The sequence below is a fragment of the Panicum hallii genome, chromosome 1 (genome assembly GCF_002211085.1).
Source record: "Panicum hallii strain FIL2 chromosome 1, PHallii_v3.1, whole genome shotgun sequence".
NCBI lineage: Eukaryota > Viridiplantae > Streptophyta > Magnoliopsida > Poales > Poaceae > Panicum > Panicum hallii.
This window is the reverse complement of record NC_038042.1, coordinates 49738750-49758804: the sequence shown is the minus strand read 5'-3', so window position 1 is coordinate 49758804 and position 20055 is coordinate 49738750. Positions and strand designations below refer to the sequence as shown.

The window sequence follows — 20055 nt, the reverse complement described above, 5'->3', positions numbered from 1 at the left end:
GGAGAAAGGTGTGATAAAATTCTAGAGTTCTACTATCTTCCCAAGACGATGGCACGCGCTTGAACTTCCGTGCTAGGGATTTTATTCTTGGTGGCGAGCGGACCGCGCCGTGCTTCGACAACTCTAAACATCGTGAGGGCTGCATCAAATTGCAACTTGCAGCATGTCCTGCCTCCTCTCCCTTGGGATCCAGCTGAATGCTCTGACGTTTCATCCGGCTGCACGCATCCCATCCTGGCTATGCAGCCAAAAAATTCTTTGCGATTTGACCGCTCACCGTTTAAACCCAAAAGGCCCCGATCGCGCCTGCCGGAAAGCGCCTCCTCCTGCTGCTGCTCAGCGAGGAGCACCGAGACGCTTACGATGCAATAGCGCATCAGCATGTGACCAGGCCGGCAAAGCGGCATGCAGCCATGCACCACAGCACCAGCCGCTGCACTGCAGGCGCCCACCAGGCCACCAGCACCGCAGCAGCACGCGTCGTCGCCTGCTCCGTCGAGTCCGCCCGCCCGCCCGCCCCCGCGCGCCGGGCGTCGCGTAGCGCCGCGCGACTGTTGCAACGTTCGCGTTCTGGCTGACTGGACCTGGGCAACCGCGGGTGCGGATGCGCATGCCGCGCCTGCGCCTGACGGGGGCGGGCCGCGGCGGTGGGCGCTGTCCGGGCAGGCGTTGCCGCGCCTGCCGTGTCTTGCCGTCGCCGAGCGAGCGGCCGGGGTGGGCCCGGTGGGGGGGGTGCCCCGTGCCCGGGTCATGGAGTGGATGGCTGCCGCGCGCGACCGCCGTGGCTGTTCACCGGGGCCGGGACGGTGGGGACCGCGCGCTCGCGTCGGGGCGCGGAGGCGTCTGCCGACGGCTGCGCACGGAACAGTGGCGTTCTCTCGGGCGAGGAGGCGTACGGGGAACTGGCAGCAAACGGGTGGTCGGGTCGATGGATGGATCCCGTGTCGCGAGCTGGGCAGGTGGGGGGTACCACACTTGGCCGACCGGCTCCACGCCCACCACCCTGCAGCTCGTCCTACTGTTCAACGAGTGGGACGGCTCATCTCGTCATCTTTCTCTCGTCTTTTCGGAGAGGAAGTGCTGGTTCTTTGAGACTGAAATTTGGTTCGAGTTCTCTCGAGTCAGGTGGATAATCCTTGTGCTCCACCATAAAAATGGTGACTTAACTGAATTAAGTTAATCCTGCGAATTAAGTTAATTCTATTTCGACAGTTTTGGATGAATATAGGAATCCAATGCTGTTGCATCGTATCCACTATCCCATCAACTCGTGCTCTCGCATAGACTAATTAGAATTAATATAAAAATAAAATTTATAGCTAATAACTATAATTATCTATCTCATACCCTCTTTCATCTATTAAATATTTAAAACATACTCTAAAATATATATTTATCATTATCTAGTTGCAATAAATTTTATTTTGCATCACGGCTCCATGTGTGTTTGATATATATTTAACTGAATTATTTGTTTGTGAATTGGTATTTTTATCTCTTCCATCATATGTAAATACATGGTGACGCATGTTGTGAGTAGTATTTTTATATAAACAACAATATAAATAATACATTAATAATAATATAAATAGTAATTTAGAATTTCATATTGATGCATTTTAATATTTTATTATAATTATATAATTTAGATTCAGATTTAGGAGTTGCTTTAACTTTTAATAATAACATAATTAAATAATTTATATGCAAATTAGAGGGTTATTTTTATTCTTTTTATAATGGTATCGGTGGGTAACTTACATAAAGATTAGGGGGTACTTTAAATTTTTTTTATAATGGCAGAGGTGGGTAATTTAGATAATAGCAAAGGTGGGTAATTTATTAGAAAAAATAACAGATTCAGTGACTATTATGTTTAAAGTTGTCGGATTCATAACCGGATATTTCTAATTTTTATAAGAATTTTTAGAATTTCTTTAATTTTAGAGTGTCCATCTAAGATCCTAAACGGCTTCATATGCAAATTTTTTAAAAAGATCTCTAATTAATAATAGTAAGATAAGATAGCCTAGACGCTCACCAAGACATCATCTCTCACACCTTCAAATTCCATTCTCGCTGGTTAAGGCTCGAATGTGAATAACTCAACCAAAGCGTGGGCTCTCTACTAACACAACTTAAAATCTTGTAATCCTAACCCTAACTGGCCGGAGCCTTCGCTAGAGGCCCCTTCACTGTTGCATCCTGCATGCATGCAAGGAGAAACTCGGGATGCTAGGCCTTGCTGAAAATACTTGATTGTGTTTCACCCCTTAATTTTTTAATTAAACGTGCCCGACTTTTAGCACCCAAAATTCTTATGAAGATTCGAAATCTTTGGTTCCTACTGTCACGCTCCAAAAATCAATATTCAAGTCAAATTAATAAATTAATCCTAAAAACACGGCTAAAAGTTCTCAACACACCTACTACAAATTTTGTACCTGCCGTTTTGTTTTTCTAAAAATCAAATCCATGTCCAAGGGACCAAAACTTAAAAAAAAAAGCAAAAGAGAAAGAACAACAGTGCTACACTAGGTGATAGCTGTTGGGTGGGAGGCGAAACAAGCAGGGGCGGGCTGAGTTTTGCTGCATAGGTATTCAGTATAGTATATACATAGTATATAATATGTATGTACTAATTTTTAGCAAAACCTGCCTGGTTGTTTAAAAATAATTTGGCAAAAAAATATATATAACATGTATTTATATCAAAAATAGAAAATAATATCATAAAATAAGGTTCCCAATCTTATATTGCTTCTTGGGCTCAAATAGCTCACTTCTCAATCTTATTTTAGTATTTAATTATGTGCTATAAATCTATACTTCATACTGTTGAAATTTATTTTCACCCTTCGAAAATTTTGAATACCCAAACCCAAAATTCTGAACTCACCCCAAAATTTATGGCTGGTCCAGGTCTCGAGGAGAGGAGAGGACAATATCGGAGGAGAATGTGCCTGTTTTCCATGATTGGTCGATGATCTGGAATTTATAAGAGGAACCGAAGCACCGCGGAGTTAATGACGGAGTGTATGTATACCTCCACCGTCCAAATCTCAGTCAGATTTGGGTTTCCCCTTCTTTTCCGGGGAAACCTCCGCCGCTGCGCTCGCTTGACCAAATCCGTCCCCGTCACCACCGGTGACCGGTCCCGTCGCGCGGGCGCACGTAGCCCACAACGCGTCGCGGGCCAGCGCCCGCGGCGGAAACGAAAGACAAGCCAGCCAAACGGCTCTCTATCTCAGAGGACTCGCTACCTACCTCTGCGTCCCAACACCTCTGCTCCACCACTCTCCCACTCCTCCAGTCCCTCCCACCGACCCCTCCCAGAACCCGCCGCCGCGTCGGCACTCGGCAGCAGGCGCCCCCGCTCCGTCCCCCGGCCGCCGGCGAAGCCGCCCGCCGCGGGGCGAGGGTGCTTAGCGCCCTCATCGCGAGAGGTTAGCATCCGTCTCCTGCTATCGGTGGACTCTTCCTCTCCTCCGTTCCTCTCTCTCATTCTCTCCCCGCGACGTGGCGCCGGTGCTTGGGATTGTGCCGCTCCCTAGCCGGGATTCCCGCGGAATATGGCGATCGGGTATTCAAGATTGATGTGGAAATGCCACCGCTGCGTAGAGCTCGCGCGTTTCGTTGGCTGTGAGCTCGTGCTCCCACCGTGCTCGGTTCGCGTTGGTTGGGATTGATGTGCTCAACGGGCATTGGAGCCAGCTTGAGTTGTTCGTCTCTGCAACTTTGGGGGATAGGCTTTACCGATAAAATCATGCTTCAAAAGGGGGAGATGCAATAGGAGTAATGGTTTCAGACGAAGTTATGGGCTAATGCTTGGTTCTGGGAAGATATATTAAGATAATCCTATGATTCAGTGCTTGGTTGGGAAGATAAAAAAAGATAGTTACCATTCAAATAGTGAAATGCAAATACCCACCGATATGCGTATCAGCTTATGGTTCCTGTCGCGCCACATTATTTCACCTCTTCTCTGTGCAGCTCGTAATTTTCTAAAAAGGGATAAATACAATTCAGCCCTGCGTCTGATTTGTTTTGACATATCTGTACCATCTGGCTACAATGTCGTACTCCTTAATAGGCTCAGACCGTACTTCTGCAGTTTCTTCTACGCTTCAGCTCATCAGCTGCGCGCTTCTTTTTTTAAATGGTACAATACAGTAAGAGTCAGCAATGAGCAGACCAAGACAAAGTTTATAGTTCATGGTGTATTTTAGTCTGCAAACACTGCAGCACTGAGGAATTGTCTCGGTTTCAGGGCTCATTTGGAGACGTACATACCTAAACATCTCGTTAGTCTCATTCTTGATTGCATATTTTATTCGACGTAGAGTGCATGCCCTCTGCTTTATCAGAGCTTCGTTCCCTTTTTCTTTTCCTGTCTTCCACTGTCAAGATTCGAGGTGCTGACGAGATTTCCAGAGAAAATCGGTAGCCTTTGGGACGGTGCTGGTGCAGAGATTCCTGTCACCTGTAAATCTTGGCAGTATTTTGGTTGTGCATGGCATCATAGTTACTCCGTGTATATTCGTTTTTTAGTTTTCACGCTTGTCTGATCTAAAGAAGTGTTAAAAGTCGGAACCCGTGCACTTGATGGGTATTTTTCAGGTCACTCTTACTGCCGTTCTGCCGTGCACTAACTGGTATATCTGACAAGAAAATGCAGTCTTTCTGAGATTACTGTTTTGTCTGCAAGATTCCTTTTGGGAGTACGTAGGAACTCGTTAGTGTCATGTCCTTATGCGTCAACATCTTTGTAATTACATGTGTTCATTGGCTTCTGTAGACTTACTTTTATTGTGTCCTTTTACCTGCCACTAGTCTGCTAAAACTCGTAACTATTCAATATTGCTAAGTGCTGCTTTGTCCTACTCGAATATTTTGGTCCTCTGTGCCAATTTTCTTTTCGTGTAATATTGGACAAGCACAGGCCATGACTTGTGCTATTCTCTTGCACCAATATGGCCTACAAGGGCCTGCAAAAAGTTCAGCCTTAAGCATGTGTCTCTTGAAGTTTTCAGAGGAGGAGCATCTTCCAACAGTAATATCAACAGACTTTCTGTATCCCATAAGTTTGATTCCTAAGGGCTTCAAATGCTTAGAGCTTTCTAATCTAGATTTGGTGTACTAATCCAATCCTCCCGATTGTTAGTGCTAGCTAGCTGCTGTCATGCTGAAATTTTTCCTGTGTTTGGAGTGCACCTAAGGAGGGCAGTGGTATACTTAGTTCATGTAGAGTGGTAGCTTTAATTATGTTTCTCATATCAGGTTCATAGAGTTTGACTTAATTTTTAAATTTTTGTCTATTTTTCAGGATTCCATGTTCCAAATGAATTGTTCTAAGCTGGGCATGGTACCTATTATCAGGAGGAATTGATCTGTTGGTTTAATCTATGCACCAGAATGTCTGGAGTAAAGTCAGTAATTGGTCAAGCTCCTGGAGATGGTATGTATATTGCTTCTGCAATTTTTCCCTGCTAGGATTTCCTTGGGTGTTTTTTGATTAAGTTACTTTTCTGATATTTTTGGTAGTGGTACTTTTGCGGAATAATAGTGGGATCCACTGTGACTAAGGCCTACCAGGATTGCTGTATAAAATTGTCATCACTCTGCTTTATGTGGGGACGGATCACAAATGACAATGTATTCAACTGATAGTCAATGGATTAATGCCATATCTTCTTTTGCTTTCGGATAAATGGATAATGACCAAATCAACGATATGTTCTGCTGTTCCTGTTTATATCTCTTGATTTGTTTCTTTCTTTATGAGTCAAATTTATCCAGGTATAACTGTTTACTATGTATTATTTATAAGGACATACCTTATTCAATGTTTCTCCTCTCAGGGCTACCAGTTCAAAGGATCATATCAGAACTGAAGAAAATTACCAATCCTGTGGAGGAAAAATCCGTGAGTTTTGTGCACATTTTTTATTCGAATAATTTAATATTATCAACTATAGGGACCTTTCTTCATCATAACACATCATTTAATATGACGAACTGAAGAAATGCATGAGTAGATGCAAACATGTCAGTTAGTGTTAACAGAAGAAACTAGAAATTTGTGCTTAAGAATGACCTGAGGAAGAAATATAAACCTAGAACAACATTGTACTTCTGGCTAACTTGATACTATTGATGCTTGTTTTGATTCATGTTTTTGCTATTGTGGGTTTGTCTACAGGGAGCTAATGGCAGTTCTTCAAGCAGAAAATCAAATGCAACTTCATTAAAAATGTTATTAGAAAAAGAGATGGCAAAAGAAGTGGAGTCAAAAAGGAGAGCTCCAAGTGTCATTGGCAGGCTAATGGGTCTTGAGGAGGATTTACCTACTGAAGAACTAATTGTACGCCATACCAAAGCCGACTTGACTAGCGATTTAAATGCATCAAACAAGACCTTACATGGGAAAGAGCACCATCAGTCAATAAGATTGAAGACACAAGATCACCAATCAATTGATGAAATGATTGAATATAATGATGTTTATGAAGTATCTGAACAACAATCAGGAACAAGCTGTTTTCAAGATCAAACTTCACTGAAAGGATGGCCTTCTGAGAACAAGAGTAAGCAATTCGATATTGTGCAAGAGAAGTTCATTAAACCAAAATGTTTTGCCATGGAAGAGAAGCTCCTTCACACAAAGGAGTTACAAGAAGCTCTTGAAGTTCCAGGTTCAAATAAAGATTTATTTCTTGAAACTCCTGAAGAACATAGCTCCTCTTTCTCAAGACAGCTGAGTGGGCTTCACACAAACCAAGCACCACCTCCGACAAAACGCATTACACTGCTAAAGCCAATTAAATCTGTTGAGATTAATAGCATAAGGCAATCCAGAACAGAACAAGTTAGTAAACAAAATGTGTTGAATATGAGAAAGTTTCATCGGATTCCTAGTCCAAAGGAAGAAATATCCTCCCAGCCAAGTAGAATAGTACTTTTGAGGCCTACCCCAGGGAAGCCTAGTACATCAGAGGCAAAGCTAACCTCCAGGGAAAGTACATTTCAGTTAATTAACCGAAATAGTCTCCATGGATCAGTAGATTATAGCCAGGCAACTCTAGGATCTTCAGGGCTAGTGCATGGTATCATGCAGCGCCGGCAAGATGGCTTTCATCAAAGGGATGATTCTTTACTATCTTCTGCATACTCAAATGGATATGGGGGAGATGAAAGCTCATTCAGTGATTCAGAAGTTGATTATAGCAGTGGTTCTGAAATGGACTGTATTGAAGATGGTGGTACCCTCAGTGATTCAGAAGGAGGTAGTCCCTTGTCAAAAAATTCATGGAATCGCAGAGGATATGAAGGTCCATACTCGAGCTCATCTTTGAGCAAGATCTCCCACTTTTCTGAGTCATCAGTAATCAGGGAAGCTAAGAAACAGCTTTCAGAGCGATGGGCAGTGGTGACCTGTGATGACATCAGTCAAGAGCAAGTTCAGTCATCGAGGAGAACATGCACCTTAGGTGAAATGCTCTCCATCAAAGAAGCGAAGAAAGAAGATGTCAGCACTGAGATACTTTCTGCTTCTAGCAACCGGTCATGTAGCTTGGATAATGAATTGACCACACGGTCTATGTATGTAACTTCTTCCAGAAAGAATGGTGAAAATGGGGAGAGATCTCCTAGGAAGCTGCCAAGGTCGAATTCTGTTCCAGTGATTTCGTCCACATTTGGTAACACGGTGGTGGATGCGCAAGCTTCAAATCCTGACAGTCGCAAACTTAAAATGGTGGTTGTGTCCAATAAAGGAAAATCATCTTTGAAGGGAAGAGTTTCAGATTTTTTCTTGTCTAGAAGTAAAAAGCCAACAAGGCAGAGAAGCACTTATCATCCATCTGATTGCGTTGCTGATAGGCTTGAAGCTTGTAGAGTTCGGAGTAGATCGGACGGGAGTGGTCAGGATTACAATCATAATCTGGTTGCCAATGGAAAAGCAGTGGATTGTGAGGACAGGATTGATAGTTTTTCCACACAAATATCAACCAGCATGTCAGAGGTAAGAATTTATCATGTGTCATGCAAATCTAATGCTATGTTAATATGCTGTATTCTTTTGTCTTTCTGGTTGGCAATGTATTATATTTTCCTAGTGCTTCAGCTGTTGGTCTTATCCTGTTGACTGTCAGTTTTGCTGTTGAGCGAGTTGGTTTCTGACTACCTATTTACTGCTGCATGAGAACTTTATTATTGAATCCCAATTTTCTTGACCTCAAAACAACTGATGAGAAATTGCATGACAGAGATCTTCAATTGGTGCAACTATATCATTGGACTGTCCAAGAGGAAGCCTGGATAAACTAGGAGTAAATAAAGGCCTAAATAGCAACCGTGATCAACCCAGCCCTACCTCAGTTCTTGATGCACCCTCTGAAGATAGCAGTTGTAATGAACCCGAAACATCTGGAAGAACTTCCAAGAATGCAAGTAAGGCTATTTTTCCATATCATAGTTCTCCATTACTCCATCTGGGTTGTGTAATGATTACTTCTGTTGACATGTTCTCTGAAGCAGTATCGAGATCTTCAGCAATTGAGACTGTTGCCCGTTTCGTATCATGGGACGACTCTGCCTCAGAATCGCAGTTACTTGGCACCCCAAGGACTACCTCGCTTATGTCTGATGTAGACGATGATGAGTCAGAATGCCATGTCCTTGTGCAAAATATAATGTCATCTGCAGGATTGGGCAGTTCACAATCAAGTATTGTTTTCACCGGCTGGCATTTACCTGATTACCCTCGTGACCCGGTGCTGTGCAACAAAGTGTCAGAGTTGAAGGAGCAAAGTTCATACCGAAGGCTTCTTTTCGACTGTGTGAACATTGCTCTAATCGAAATCGGCGAGAACGCCTTACTAAGCTCATTCCCATGGAGTAAAAGGCACCCTAGAACATGGAGAAACACCTCATCTCCTGATTTGGGGGTAGAGGTCTGGAGTATCCTAAAGGACTGGATTTACGGGGCACGAATGTTTGTGGTGAGCAGGAGAGACAATGCTGGGATCATGTTGGACAGAATCGTGAAGCAAGAGGTTGAGGGAAGAGGCTGGGTGAATTCGTTGATGTTGCAGGTGGTTGATATCACTGAACACCTCGAAGGGGGAGTAATGGAGGAGCTGCTTGAAGAAGCTGTGCTGGATTTCGCAGTTTGTTTTCGACGAGGAGGTGTTGTTTGTAACTGGTAAAATTTTCCAGGAAACAGCTGGCCTGTGCATTCCCTTTGTTTTGACAGCTGCTCCTTGGATCGTTCATTGTTGTATCCTCCTGCTTCTATTCCTGGCCGGTTCTGCTTGTTGCATTGTGAAAGTTTTGTAACATTTCAGCTGATGAAAACATGGTAATTATGCAGTTCAGGGAAAGTTTTGTAGGGAAAATGAAGTGAAATCTGCTGTTTCTGCGCACATTGCTCGTTGTCAATGAAATGAGCCGAAAGCTTTGCCAACTCTGCCGTGGGTGGAGCATCTTACCAGATTGCTGTGCAAAGACCGCGAGTCAATGGCCGCAGCACTCTCTGACCGGCAGATGCTTGCAAGGCAAAGGGATCGAGGCTTTGTCAGTTATCATGGTCATCATCAGCGCCGAGGAATTTGAACTTTGAACCCCTCGTCCCCCGACAGAGAGCTTTGGCGGCAAGGAACGGGCTGGCGTTTATCGCCGCTGGTTTGCTTCCAAGCCCAAGACGGGCCTCCAGGTCTCTATCCCGCCGCATGCCGGGATTGCGGCGCGTTTCATGGTGAGGTCACGATGACTTGGGCTACTCCGTATCCCGCGCTGCTAGCCAGGGAGACATGTTTATCGATCGCATCGGAAGCTCGCGCATTGTTCCATGCTTGTCGGCGCCGGCCCAGTTTCACTTCGGGATGCTCGTCCCGTGCATTGTCCCGACCACCTCCGCTCTTCCAAGTGATCTCTTCGATCGGATCACGCCCCGCCTTTCTTTCCCTTATAAATGGCGCGCACCGCCGTTCGTCCGGGACACCATCCTGAAGAGAACCGCGACAAGAAGCCAACATGCAGGTCCCCAAAGCACTGGTAGCTCTTGCGTGCGTGCTCCTTCTCCTCTCCGGCGCTGAGACGAGCGCCGGCGCCGCCGCGGCGGCCGTGCCGCGGGCCCTGCTGAGAGCCAGCGCCGTCCCGGCGGCTCTGCCACACGCGGCTGCGGCAGGTGTCGGGGACAGCGCGTACGACTGCTGCAGGATGAGGCCGAGCTGCTGTCGGGCAGGTGGTACCCCCGCGCCCGGCGACTCCCCGTAGCGGACTGGCGCGCGGCGGCGAGCGCGCCGTGGCATTGGCACCGATGGCTGCTGCACGGCGGCGAGGAACGGTGGTGGATCGATCGCTAGCTGTTGTCAGTGCCTCGGTGCTGCTCGTGCGTCCTTCATCAGCAGCCTTCTGCTGTGCTGGCTTGCCTAGAATGCTAAGCTATTATACTAGCTCAATAAATTTGGCCGTCGCTCGAGCGCAGTGCCTATAGCTGCGTTCTCTATCATGCACGCTTGTTACATGTGAAATCGCGGCCGTTGTGACGCAGCCGCGTTGAGTCATCACGTAGTACTATCGTCTTTGGTTGCTTTTAAGTATCACGTTTACTCGATCGATATTTGAGATGAAAGTTTCCTGACACTTATCTGCCCCCCTTGGAAATTGGAATGCGTAACCTTCCTTTCAATTTGCAAGATGTAGAGCCCGTAACCGTCCAAAGAAGAGGGGCGGTGCCACTTTTCCGTACTTGCAAGCCCGGAATGGAAGCAAGCGAGGTCTGGCCGGGTTTCGTTACACTAACTAATACACGTGGAAGGTCTTCTCACCATTCCGCGCGTCGGATCAGAGAGTATCTGCATCACGTCTCTTTTGGGCTGATGAGATGGGCTGAGCCGTACTGGTGTTGTTACGTGGGCTACTTGCATGGGAGGTCCAACTGTTTATTTTATGGTATTATTATTATTCGGCGCATGGTGGCCCGGGCTGGACCGTCGCTACTTGTACGAACCTCGCTGGAACATGCACAGAACAACGCAGACACACGTTCTTTGATTTATGCCATGTTCTAGCCAAGATAAATTTTGGCCACTAAATTAGCGGCCATGGATTTAAACGATAAGTGAGCAGCGCCAAAGGAGGAAGTTACCGAGTCGAAATTTACCATCAGATTAAATGGTGGCCAAAATTGATCAAAGTAGCCAAAATTTAGCGAGGCAAGCTTGGGCATCAAACCAAACATACTTACACACACGACGAGCACCCTGGCAGACCGTAGCATACTAACCTACCAAACCATGGCAAAGAGGTACAAAGCGGCAAGACATAAACGCAAGGGAAACGCAGCGCTGATTTTACAAGAGTTTTATACACATTAAATATAGTGGCACATTTGCTAATTTGATAACATGATAAAAAATCTAATACTCTCTCCGTTCCAAATTCCAAACAGGGCCATAGAGGCGGTTCCCGCCCAGGTTGAGTTGCTCGACGCTGCTGAGGCAGGAGAAGGATGATGGGATCGGGCAGGTGAGCCGGTTCATGCCGACGTCGATGACGGCCGCCTTGTGGAGCATGCCGAGCTCGTGGGGAAGGCAGCCGGAGAGCTGGTTGTTCAGAAGTAGTACCACAAGGAAAGTATCTTGCGCCTCTGCGATTGATGGTGGAATTGGCCCCGTGAGTGTCCCAACCCAAAGTTTAAAACCATGTTTAACATGCAACTAGTGGCATCATGAGCATCATTTAATCATAATGGAGCATCACTTATGCATGAATTTGAATGATTGTATTGAATTTCTTGCCTTGTTTGAGTGAATGTTGTAAAGCAAGTCTAATTTTTTGTTAAGTAACTGTGCCCGAAAAAATTTGATTAAATACTAGATTTCAAATGATGAATTTAAATTTATTTTTCAATTTTGTGATGACTAGCCTGAGCCATAAAATTCTTGAAAGTTTTGAAAACTGCTGTTTTATTTGAATTTCTATGAGCAATCTATAATAAATTTTTGAGTTCTTGTTGTTGCATTGCGTTCTTGGTAGTTGGATCTTGCTCCAATAAAATTTTAGCGATTTTTGGAGCCTGGAGAGTCCTAGTTTTTAAATTTTAAAGTTGAACCACCATTCTTCTTTTTCCCATCCACCCTAGCCCCACCTGTTAGGCACGGCCCCCGCCATCTCCGCGCCTCCTGGCTCGCCCGTTGGCGGACGGCGGCGCCGCGCCGTCGGCCGCTGGCTGGGCCAGCATAGCCGCGGGAAGGCAAGTTCCCTCCCCGCCCGCTCGCCTTCCTCCTTTAGTCCTTGCGCCGGTTCCCCTCCCCCGAAACCCTAGCCCCTCTCCTCCATTGCCGCCACCATCCCCTTCTTCCCCTCCGCCGGCCGCCGCGATTCGCCACCTCCGGCGAGCCTTCCTTTGATTCCCCACACGCACAGCACCACCTCGCCCTCCTCATCCGATTTAGGCCCTCACCGGCCGTTTTTCTTTCCCCTATAAGTGGCACACACCAGCATTCGTCCGGAAGCAGCAGACCACCACCATCCTGAAGAGAACCGCGACAAGAAGCCAAACATGCAGGTCTCCAAGGCACTGGTAGCTCTCGCGTTCGTGCTCGTCCTCTCCGGCGCCGCCGCGGCGGCCGCGCCGCGGGCCCTGCTGAGAGCCAGCGCCGTCGTCCCGGCGGCTCTGCCACACGCGGCGGCGGCAGGTGGTGTCGGGGACAGCGCGTACGACTGCTGCAGGATGAGGCCGAGCTGCTGCCGGGCAGACGGTACCCCGGCGTCCAGCGAATCCCCGTAGCAGTTGTGCGGCGACCGCCCCGTGGCATTGGCATTGGTAACTGCTGCACGGCGTGGAACAGTGGTGGATCGCTAGCTGTTGTCACTATGTTAGTGCCTCCGGGCTTGTGCGTCCTACTCCTTCATCAGCAGTCTTCTGCTGTGCTGGCTTGCCTAGAATGCTAAGCTATTATGCTAATTTAATGAATAAATTTGGCCGTCACTGGAGCGTAGTGCCGCCTAACTGCGTTCTCATGCATGCTTGTTACGTGTGAAATCGCGGCTGCGTCACGACTTGGAGTCATCAGTGTACGAATTTTGGTTGCTTTTATCACGTTTACTCGATCGATATTTGAGATGAAAGTTTCTTGACGCTTATTTGTCCCCCTTGGAAATTGGAATGCGTAACCTATGACATTGGAACAAATGCATCCTCGCTTTCAATTTGCAAGATGTAGAGCCTCATGAGGTGAGGAATATGGAGCTGAGTCAGTGGAGCCGAGTCAGTGGATCGGAGGACTTCAGGCCAATCAGCCTCATCCACTCCTTCATCAAGATCATCACTAAAACTCTAGCTCTAAGGCTTGCCCCACACACCAATAATCTTCCCAACACACTTTCATCGAAAAAAGGAGTATACACGACAATTTTCTATCAGTCCGCAATATGGCCAGACGTTTCCATCGCAACAAAATCCCAGCATTCTTCCTAAAGCTTGACATCGCGAAAGCCTTCGACTCGGTGAGATGGGATTACATGTTAATTTTACTGGAGAAAATGGGTTTTCCAAATAGATGGAGAGATTGGATAGCTGCTCTTCTCTCCACCTCCTCATCACGGGTCATGTTAAATGGAATCCCAAACAGGCCGATCTCTCACGGAAGAGGACTATGCAAAGGAGACCCACTCTCCCCGCTACTTTTTGTCATCGCCATTGAACCCCTTAGAGCGCTACTGAGCAACCGCCATTGAACCCCTTAGAGCGCTACTGAGCAACGAAGAAAGGCCTAATTAGCAAACTGAGAGGAAGAAGCTTAAACATCAGAGTCTCCATGTACGCGGATGACACGGCAATCTTCATTAACCTGATGAAAGAGGACATTGGCGCCTTCACAGAGCTCCTAACTAAGTTCGGGGAAGCTTCTGGTCTAAAGACAAACTTCGAGAAATCGAGAGTGGTGCCAATACAGTACGAGGTCATCGACCTCGATTATGTCATAGGGGGATTGCCAATCATCAAGACTAATTTTCCGACAAAGTACCTCAGCCTCTCTGACCATGGGAAGACTTAAGCGCATCCACTTCCAGCCTATAATAGACAAAGCCATCGGCAAGCTAACTGCTTGGATGCAAGGAACATAGCGCCGGCTGGCCGTCTCACTCTAGTCAAAGCAGTGCTCACATCCCGATCGGTCTATCTCCTAACAGCTATGGATGCTCCTAAAGCTATTCTGAAAGAAATTGACATCATAAGGAAAAGATTTGTTTGGTCGATGCGGCGGCAATTACGGGAGGGAAATGTAAAGTAAAGTGGGTCCATTCTGCCCGACCAACCTGTTTAGGTGGCCTGGGTATCCTCAATATCAAGCGCTTTGCTAGAAGCCTCAGGTTGCGGTGGCTATGGCAAGAATGGAAAGAACATGACAAGCTATGGATTGGATCGGAGATCCCATGAACAAAACGGACAAGAAACTTTTTGCGGCAGCAACAACAATAACGGTTGGAAATGGAAGTACAACGTCCTTCTAGCACTGCAGCTGGTTTCGAGGTCAAAGGCCGATTGATTTCGCGCCAAATCTGTTCTCTATCTTCAGGAAGAAAAATAGAATGCTTGGAGACGCACTGAGAAACAACAACTAGACCAAAGACTTTAATTTTCATCATCCGAGTTTTTCACTGCATCACCTACAAGAGTTTGTCGACCTGTGCAAGGCAACACAAACAATCTCACTAAACCCAGAGTCGCAAGACGACATCACTTGGAAATTCACGGCCAATGGGAACTACTCGGCCAGATCGGCTTACAATGCCCAGTTCATTGGCTCCGCGACAACAAATTTCGACATGCTCTTTTGGCGGACATAGGCGCCTGCAAGCTGCAAGTTGTTCTTCTGGTTGGCAGTCCAAAACAGGCTGTGGGCAGCGGACAGACTGCAAGCAAGAGGCTGGCTGAACCAATCAGCATGCCCCCTATGCAGATGCCAGCCCGAAACGGCCATGCATCTCCTTGCTGACTGCAGATTCACTAGAAAAATCTGGTCATCCATCTCGGATTGGTTAGCGATCCCAATAGTGCATCCGAGAGAGTGGACACAGCAAGACGGTGACCTTCACGAGTGGTGGACGGCAATGGCAAGAGTAACTTCCAATTCGCGTAAAGGCACGTGCTTCTTGATCATGTTAATTTCCTAGGAATTATGGAAGGAAAGAAACGCGAGGATTTTTTATCGAAAGGAAGCCACAAGCGACAACATCTTCTTTAAAATCAGAGATGAATTAGATAGATGGGTTATGGCGGGGCGAAACATCTCGCCACTCTTGCTAGCTGGGCCTAACATGTCCCGTGCTGCGCGGTTGTGTTTTTTCTTTCTTCTGCTGTGGTTTCCAGACTCAGCCTAACGAGTTTGTATAGTTCTTCCTTTTAGAATGCCCTTCTTTTTAATATAATTGGTAGCTCTCCTGCCATTTCGTTTAAAATTACAAAGAAGTAAGTGAGCTAGGCATTCCGTAACCATCCAACAAAGAGTGGGCAAAACGGTGCCACTTTTCCAGGCTTGCAAGCCAGAACGAAAGCAAGGAAGTCTGACCGGGTTTCTCGTTACACTATACTTGGAAGATCTCACCAGTCACCATTCCGCGCGTCGGATCAAGGAGGCCGCAGGAGATTGCGGACGTCTCCCAGACCCCTCCCCGGGAGTAATATTTTTAAAAAAGGGGTTAAAAAAATTAAATTCGAAAAATGGGTGCCGTTTTGGAAATTTTCGAAAAATAGGTGCCTCCCGCCCGATCCACGGGCGGGAGGCGTGGGGCCGGAGACCTCCCGCCTATCCAACGGGCGGGAGGTCCCAAAATATTTCCCAGGCCCCTCCCGAGGGCCTCTTCGAGAATAAGAAATTTTCTTATTCACGAAGAGGCTACTGACGCGGCGGCGGCGGCATCCTGCCCGTCCAACGGGCGGGAGGTCCCCCGAGGGGCATCCTGCCCTCCCAACGGGCGGGAGGTTTCCTGGAGGGGCATCCCGGGACGTTCCTCCACCACTATTTAAGCCCCCACCCACCCCTAAATTCCCATATTATTCAGCAAAAATCAAGAAAATAAGAAAGGGAGGAGAGGAAGAGAGGAGAGGAAGCGGCGAAGCCTTGTTCACACGTCGGTTTGGAGGTATATTCTCGTTGTAGTCGTATAATTATCAATTATTTTTAGGAATATTTGTTAGGGTAGTTATATTTTGAATAGTTTTCAGTATTTTCAATAGCTTTTGGAAATATTTGTTAGGGTAGTTATATTTTGAATAGTTTTTAGTATTTTTAATAGTTCTTAGATATATTTCTTAGGGTAGTTATATTTTGAATAATTTTTAGTATTTTTAATAGTTGTTAGAAATATTTCTTAGGGTAGTTATATTTTGAATAGTTTTTAGTATTTTTAATAGTTTTTAGGAATATTTCTTAGGGTAGTTATATTTTGAATAGTTTTTAGTATTTTTAATAGTTTTTAGGAATATTTCTTAGGGTAGTTATATTTTGAATAGTTTTTAGTATTTTCAATTATTTGTAGGAGTATTTCTTAGAGTAGTTATATTTTGAATAGTTTTTAGTATTTTCAATTATTTGTAGGAATATTTCTTAGAGTAGTTATATTTTGAATAGTTTTTAGTATTTTTAATAGTTTTTAGAAATATTTCTTAGGGTAGTTACATTTTGAATAGTTTTTAGTATTTTTAATAGTTTTTAGAAATATTTCTTAGGGTAGTTACATTTTGAATAGTTTTTAGTATTTTTAATAGTTTTTAGAAATATTTCTTAGGGTAGTTATATTTTGAATAGTTTTTAGTATTTTCAATTATTTGTAGGAATATCTCTTAGGGTAGTTATATTTTGAATAGTTTTTAGTATTTTTAATAGTTTTTAGAAATATTTCTTAGGGTAGTTATATTTTGAATAGTATTTAGTATTTTTAATAGTTTTTTAGAAATATTTCTTAAGGTAGTTATATTTTTTATGTAGATATGGCGCAGACACCGGAGCTCCTTGACGCGAACACCGACGAACGGCACAGGTCGTACCTGGCAGCGGTGGAGGGGTAGCAGCTTCACGAGTTGCGCCCTCGTGTAGCAAAGGAGTTGTTGCACCTGGACGACCGCTGGTTTGACAGGTGATACTTTGTATTTTTTTACAGAATGAATGTATTGCTTGTACGATAATTGTAACCACAATGCAAAATATATAGGTTACGTGAGGCTGGTTTGCTGCCACTCGCATGTATGCTTCAGGCCGGCGACGGCCAAGACGGTGGCGCCAAGAAGCGGATGCAGCTGGACCGCTCTCTACTTGCGGCGTTGGCGGACAGGTGGCGCCAAGGGTTGGGTAATACAATATAGGGTACGTACAATTATTTTTAATTAATTTAATTGAATCATATGTGACTACCTCTAAGTATTGAATAAATATATTTTAGGTTCAGGATCTCCAGCCTCTAGCTGCGCAGTACGAGGTGTCGCGCTGCCTGGAGGCATATCTGTTGTGGTTGTTCAGCTGGACTCTTTTCTGCAACTCTAGCGGCAATTATGTGGACAAGGTTCTCATCCAGTACGTGCGCGATTGCGGATGCGGAGCCGGGCCAGGTACCTGGGTGGAGCTGTGGATCGGTGAAAGCATCTAGGCCCCTAATTCGTGTTTTGGTAATTAATGATAACGGTTTGTGGATTAACAATTCTTTTTGAGAAAATGAGTTGATCCACGGATGAATGAGAGTTATTTGCGAACGTGTGGATTTTTGGAGACGATGAGAAAAGTTTGGGCTCAAGGCAAAGGTATAAAATAGGGTCTTTTGAATTTTACCGGTCACAAGGTGCTTAGTGGATGAAAAGTGACTGGATTTGTTGGATAGATAGCCGTACTATCAAGAGGGGTCATGTACTCGTGCTTGACAGGTCTCTAGTGCCATTTTGCTCAAAATATATAAATGCATGCATGAGGGCTAACTACGCTTTGCGGGGCTTTGAAAAAGAACAAGTATGAGTGCTGACTGCCCTAGAGCGGACGGTCCGCCCCTTGTGTGCGGACGGTCCGCTACCGTTCCAGAAAGGCTTAGAGGGTTTATCTGTGGCTGGCGGACGGTCCGGCTCTCCTGGGCGGACGGTCCGCAACTGTGACTCCTTTTCGTTCCAGAAAGGATGTTCTCTGGTCTGTGTAAATTGTGTGGCCCGCGGACGGTCCGCTTCTGTGGTGCGGACGGTCCGCAGGCACTCTGATAAATTGATCCAGAAGCATTGTTGTCTCTGCTTGTTCCTCTAGGTTGAACTGCGGACGGTCCGCCCTTTGGTGGCGGACGGTCCGCTGGCTAATTCCAGGTTTGTTCCAGAGACCCTCATGTCTCTGGAGTTGTGGAACACTTAACTGCGGACGGTCCGCTGGTTGGGGGCGGACGGTCCGCCGGGGCTGTAACGGCTAGTTCTGACACCCATTAAATGCTCTCTGACTCTCTGGCTTATAACGGCGGACGGTCCGGTTTTTGAAACCGGACGGTCCGCGTTCTGGCAGAAAAGACTGTAACGGCTAGTTTTTGATGGGATGTCTATATATACCCATTGCCCGGCCCTTGGGTCTCTCTCTTGGCCATTTGGACTGCATTCTTGACCCTCTAGAGCTAAGACATCCCTCTCTCTCACACACTTGCTAAGGATTTGCATTTTTGAGAGTGAGAGTGCTTCCTAGTGCATTGCATCAAGAGGTTGAGCTTTGTGGCACTAGGGAATCTTCAAGCAAGGTTTATTGGCTTGTTACTCTTGGGAGTTGCCGCTCCCTAGACGGCTTGGAGAAGGTGATTTCGTGGAGCTTCTTGAAGGAGATTGTTGAGAAGCCCCGATTTCGGTTGTGAGAGGTTTAGTGCTCACCTCACCGGAGTGGTGAAGAGCAACTCTAGTGAAATCAAGGTGTGGAGTGGTTCCTTGTTTCTAGCCGGCTCAAGATCAAGAGGTTCTTGATAGAGGAGCGGTTGATTCTTGGAATCCACCTCAACGTGGATTAGGGGTGACCGGCAAGTCATCGACACCACGGGATAAATTTGTGTGTCAAGCTTGGTTATTTCTCTAGCTCTCTTTAATTGTTGTTATTTTGAGAAATTTACTTTTCTAGAGCTTGAATTGTATTTTGTCACCCTAGGTTGCAAACCTCTCTAGACATAGTAGTAGCATGACATAGGGCTTTCTTTTGTTACTAATTAAATTTCTCTAGTGTTGTTGGTTTTAGTTTTTAAACCGCCTATTCACCCCCCCTCTAGTCGGTGTTCTTGATCCTACAAGTGGTATCAGAGCTAAGTACTCCATTAATTACGGATTTAACCATCTTGGAGTAGAACAATGACTAGTGATAATGGAATTCATGTTGGGAAGCCACCGTTCTTTGATGGGAACAATTATGATTATTGGAAGACTAGGATGTCGGCTAATATCAAAGCCATGAGTAGAAAGCTATGGAGAGTGGTAAATGATGGATATATCATTTTGGACTCAAAAAATTTGACACCCCTAGAAGAGGAAAATGAGATACTAAATGATCAAGGGGTCAATGTGCTCTTTAGTGCCCTTGGTGTGACCGAATTTAATAGAGTCAAGAGTCTCACAAATGCACATGACATATGGGAAAAGCTCATGGAAATTCATGAGGGCACATCAAGTGTGAAAGAGGCCAAGTTATATTTGCTTAAGGGAAATTTTAGTGAATTTACCATGAAAAAGGATGAGAGTATAGCCGAGATGTTCAACCGGCTAAATGACATTGTGAATGACCTCAAGGGACTTGGATTTGAGGTACCGGATGCGGATTTCAACCACAAATTTCTTAGATGCCTTCCGGAAAGATATGATACAATTGTGACCTTGCTTGTAAGGTCAAATGTGAAGACCGCAACTCCCACACAAATATTGAGAGAAGTTCTCACTCATGACATGTTCAAGAAATCTCAAGATGAAGCTCATGGGGGAGAAATTGATATGAAAAAGAGAAGTGTGGCATTCAAAGCTCAAGATAGCAAAAAGGAAGAAGAAAGTGAGTGCCAAGA

General features: G+C 45.6%; 1 protein-coding gene across 2 annotated transcripts; it reads left to right on the top strand.

Annotated features, from left to right (window-relative positions):
- The first annotated feature begins 3268 nt into the window (after positions 1-3268).
- On the top strand, positions 3269-9408 carry LOC112885365. Of its 2 annotated transcripts, none has more exons than XM_025951000.1 (6): positions 3269-3446; positions 5327-5458; positions 5862-5926; positions 6203-8023; positions 8268-8451; positions 8539-9408. In XM_025951000.1, exons 2-6 carry the CDS (start codon positions 5416-5418, stop codon positions 9207-9209), a joined length of 2784 nt encoding a protein of 927 aa, XP_025806785.1. In that variant the 5' UTR covers positions 3269-3446; positions 5327-5415; the 3' UTR covers positions 9210-9408. The 2 variants fall into 2 exon arrangements, with proteins under 2 accessions (XP_025806785.1, XP_025806790.1); XM_025951005.1 differs by lacking the exon at positions 3269-3446 and adding an exon at positions 5545-5655 and having other exon boundaries at positions 5362-5458.
- The last annotated feature ends 10647 nt before the right edge of the window (positions 9409-20055 follow it).

Bases quoted from the DNA above. Each gene is read 5' to 3' on its own strand.
- LOC112885365 (XM_025951000.1), top strand. From the start codon at position 5,416: ATGTCTGGAGTAAAGTCAGTAATTGGTCAAGCTCCTGGAGATG. The intron at 5,927-6,202 runs GTGAGTTTTGTG...GTTTGTCTACAG, and splicing joins ATCCTGTGGAGGAAAAATCC to GGAGCTAATGGCAGTTCTTC. The intron at 8,452-8,538 runs GTAAGGCTATTT...TCTCTGAAGCAG, and splicing joins AAGAACTTCCAAGAATGCAA to TATCGAGATCTTCAGCAATT.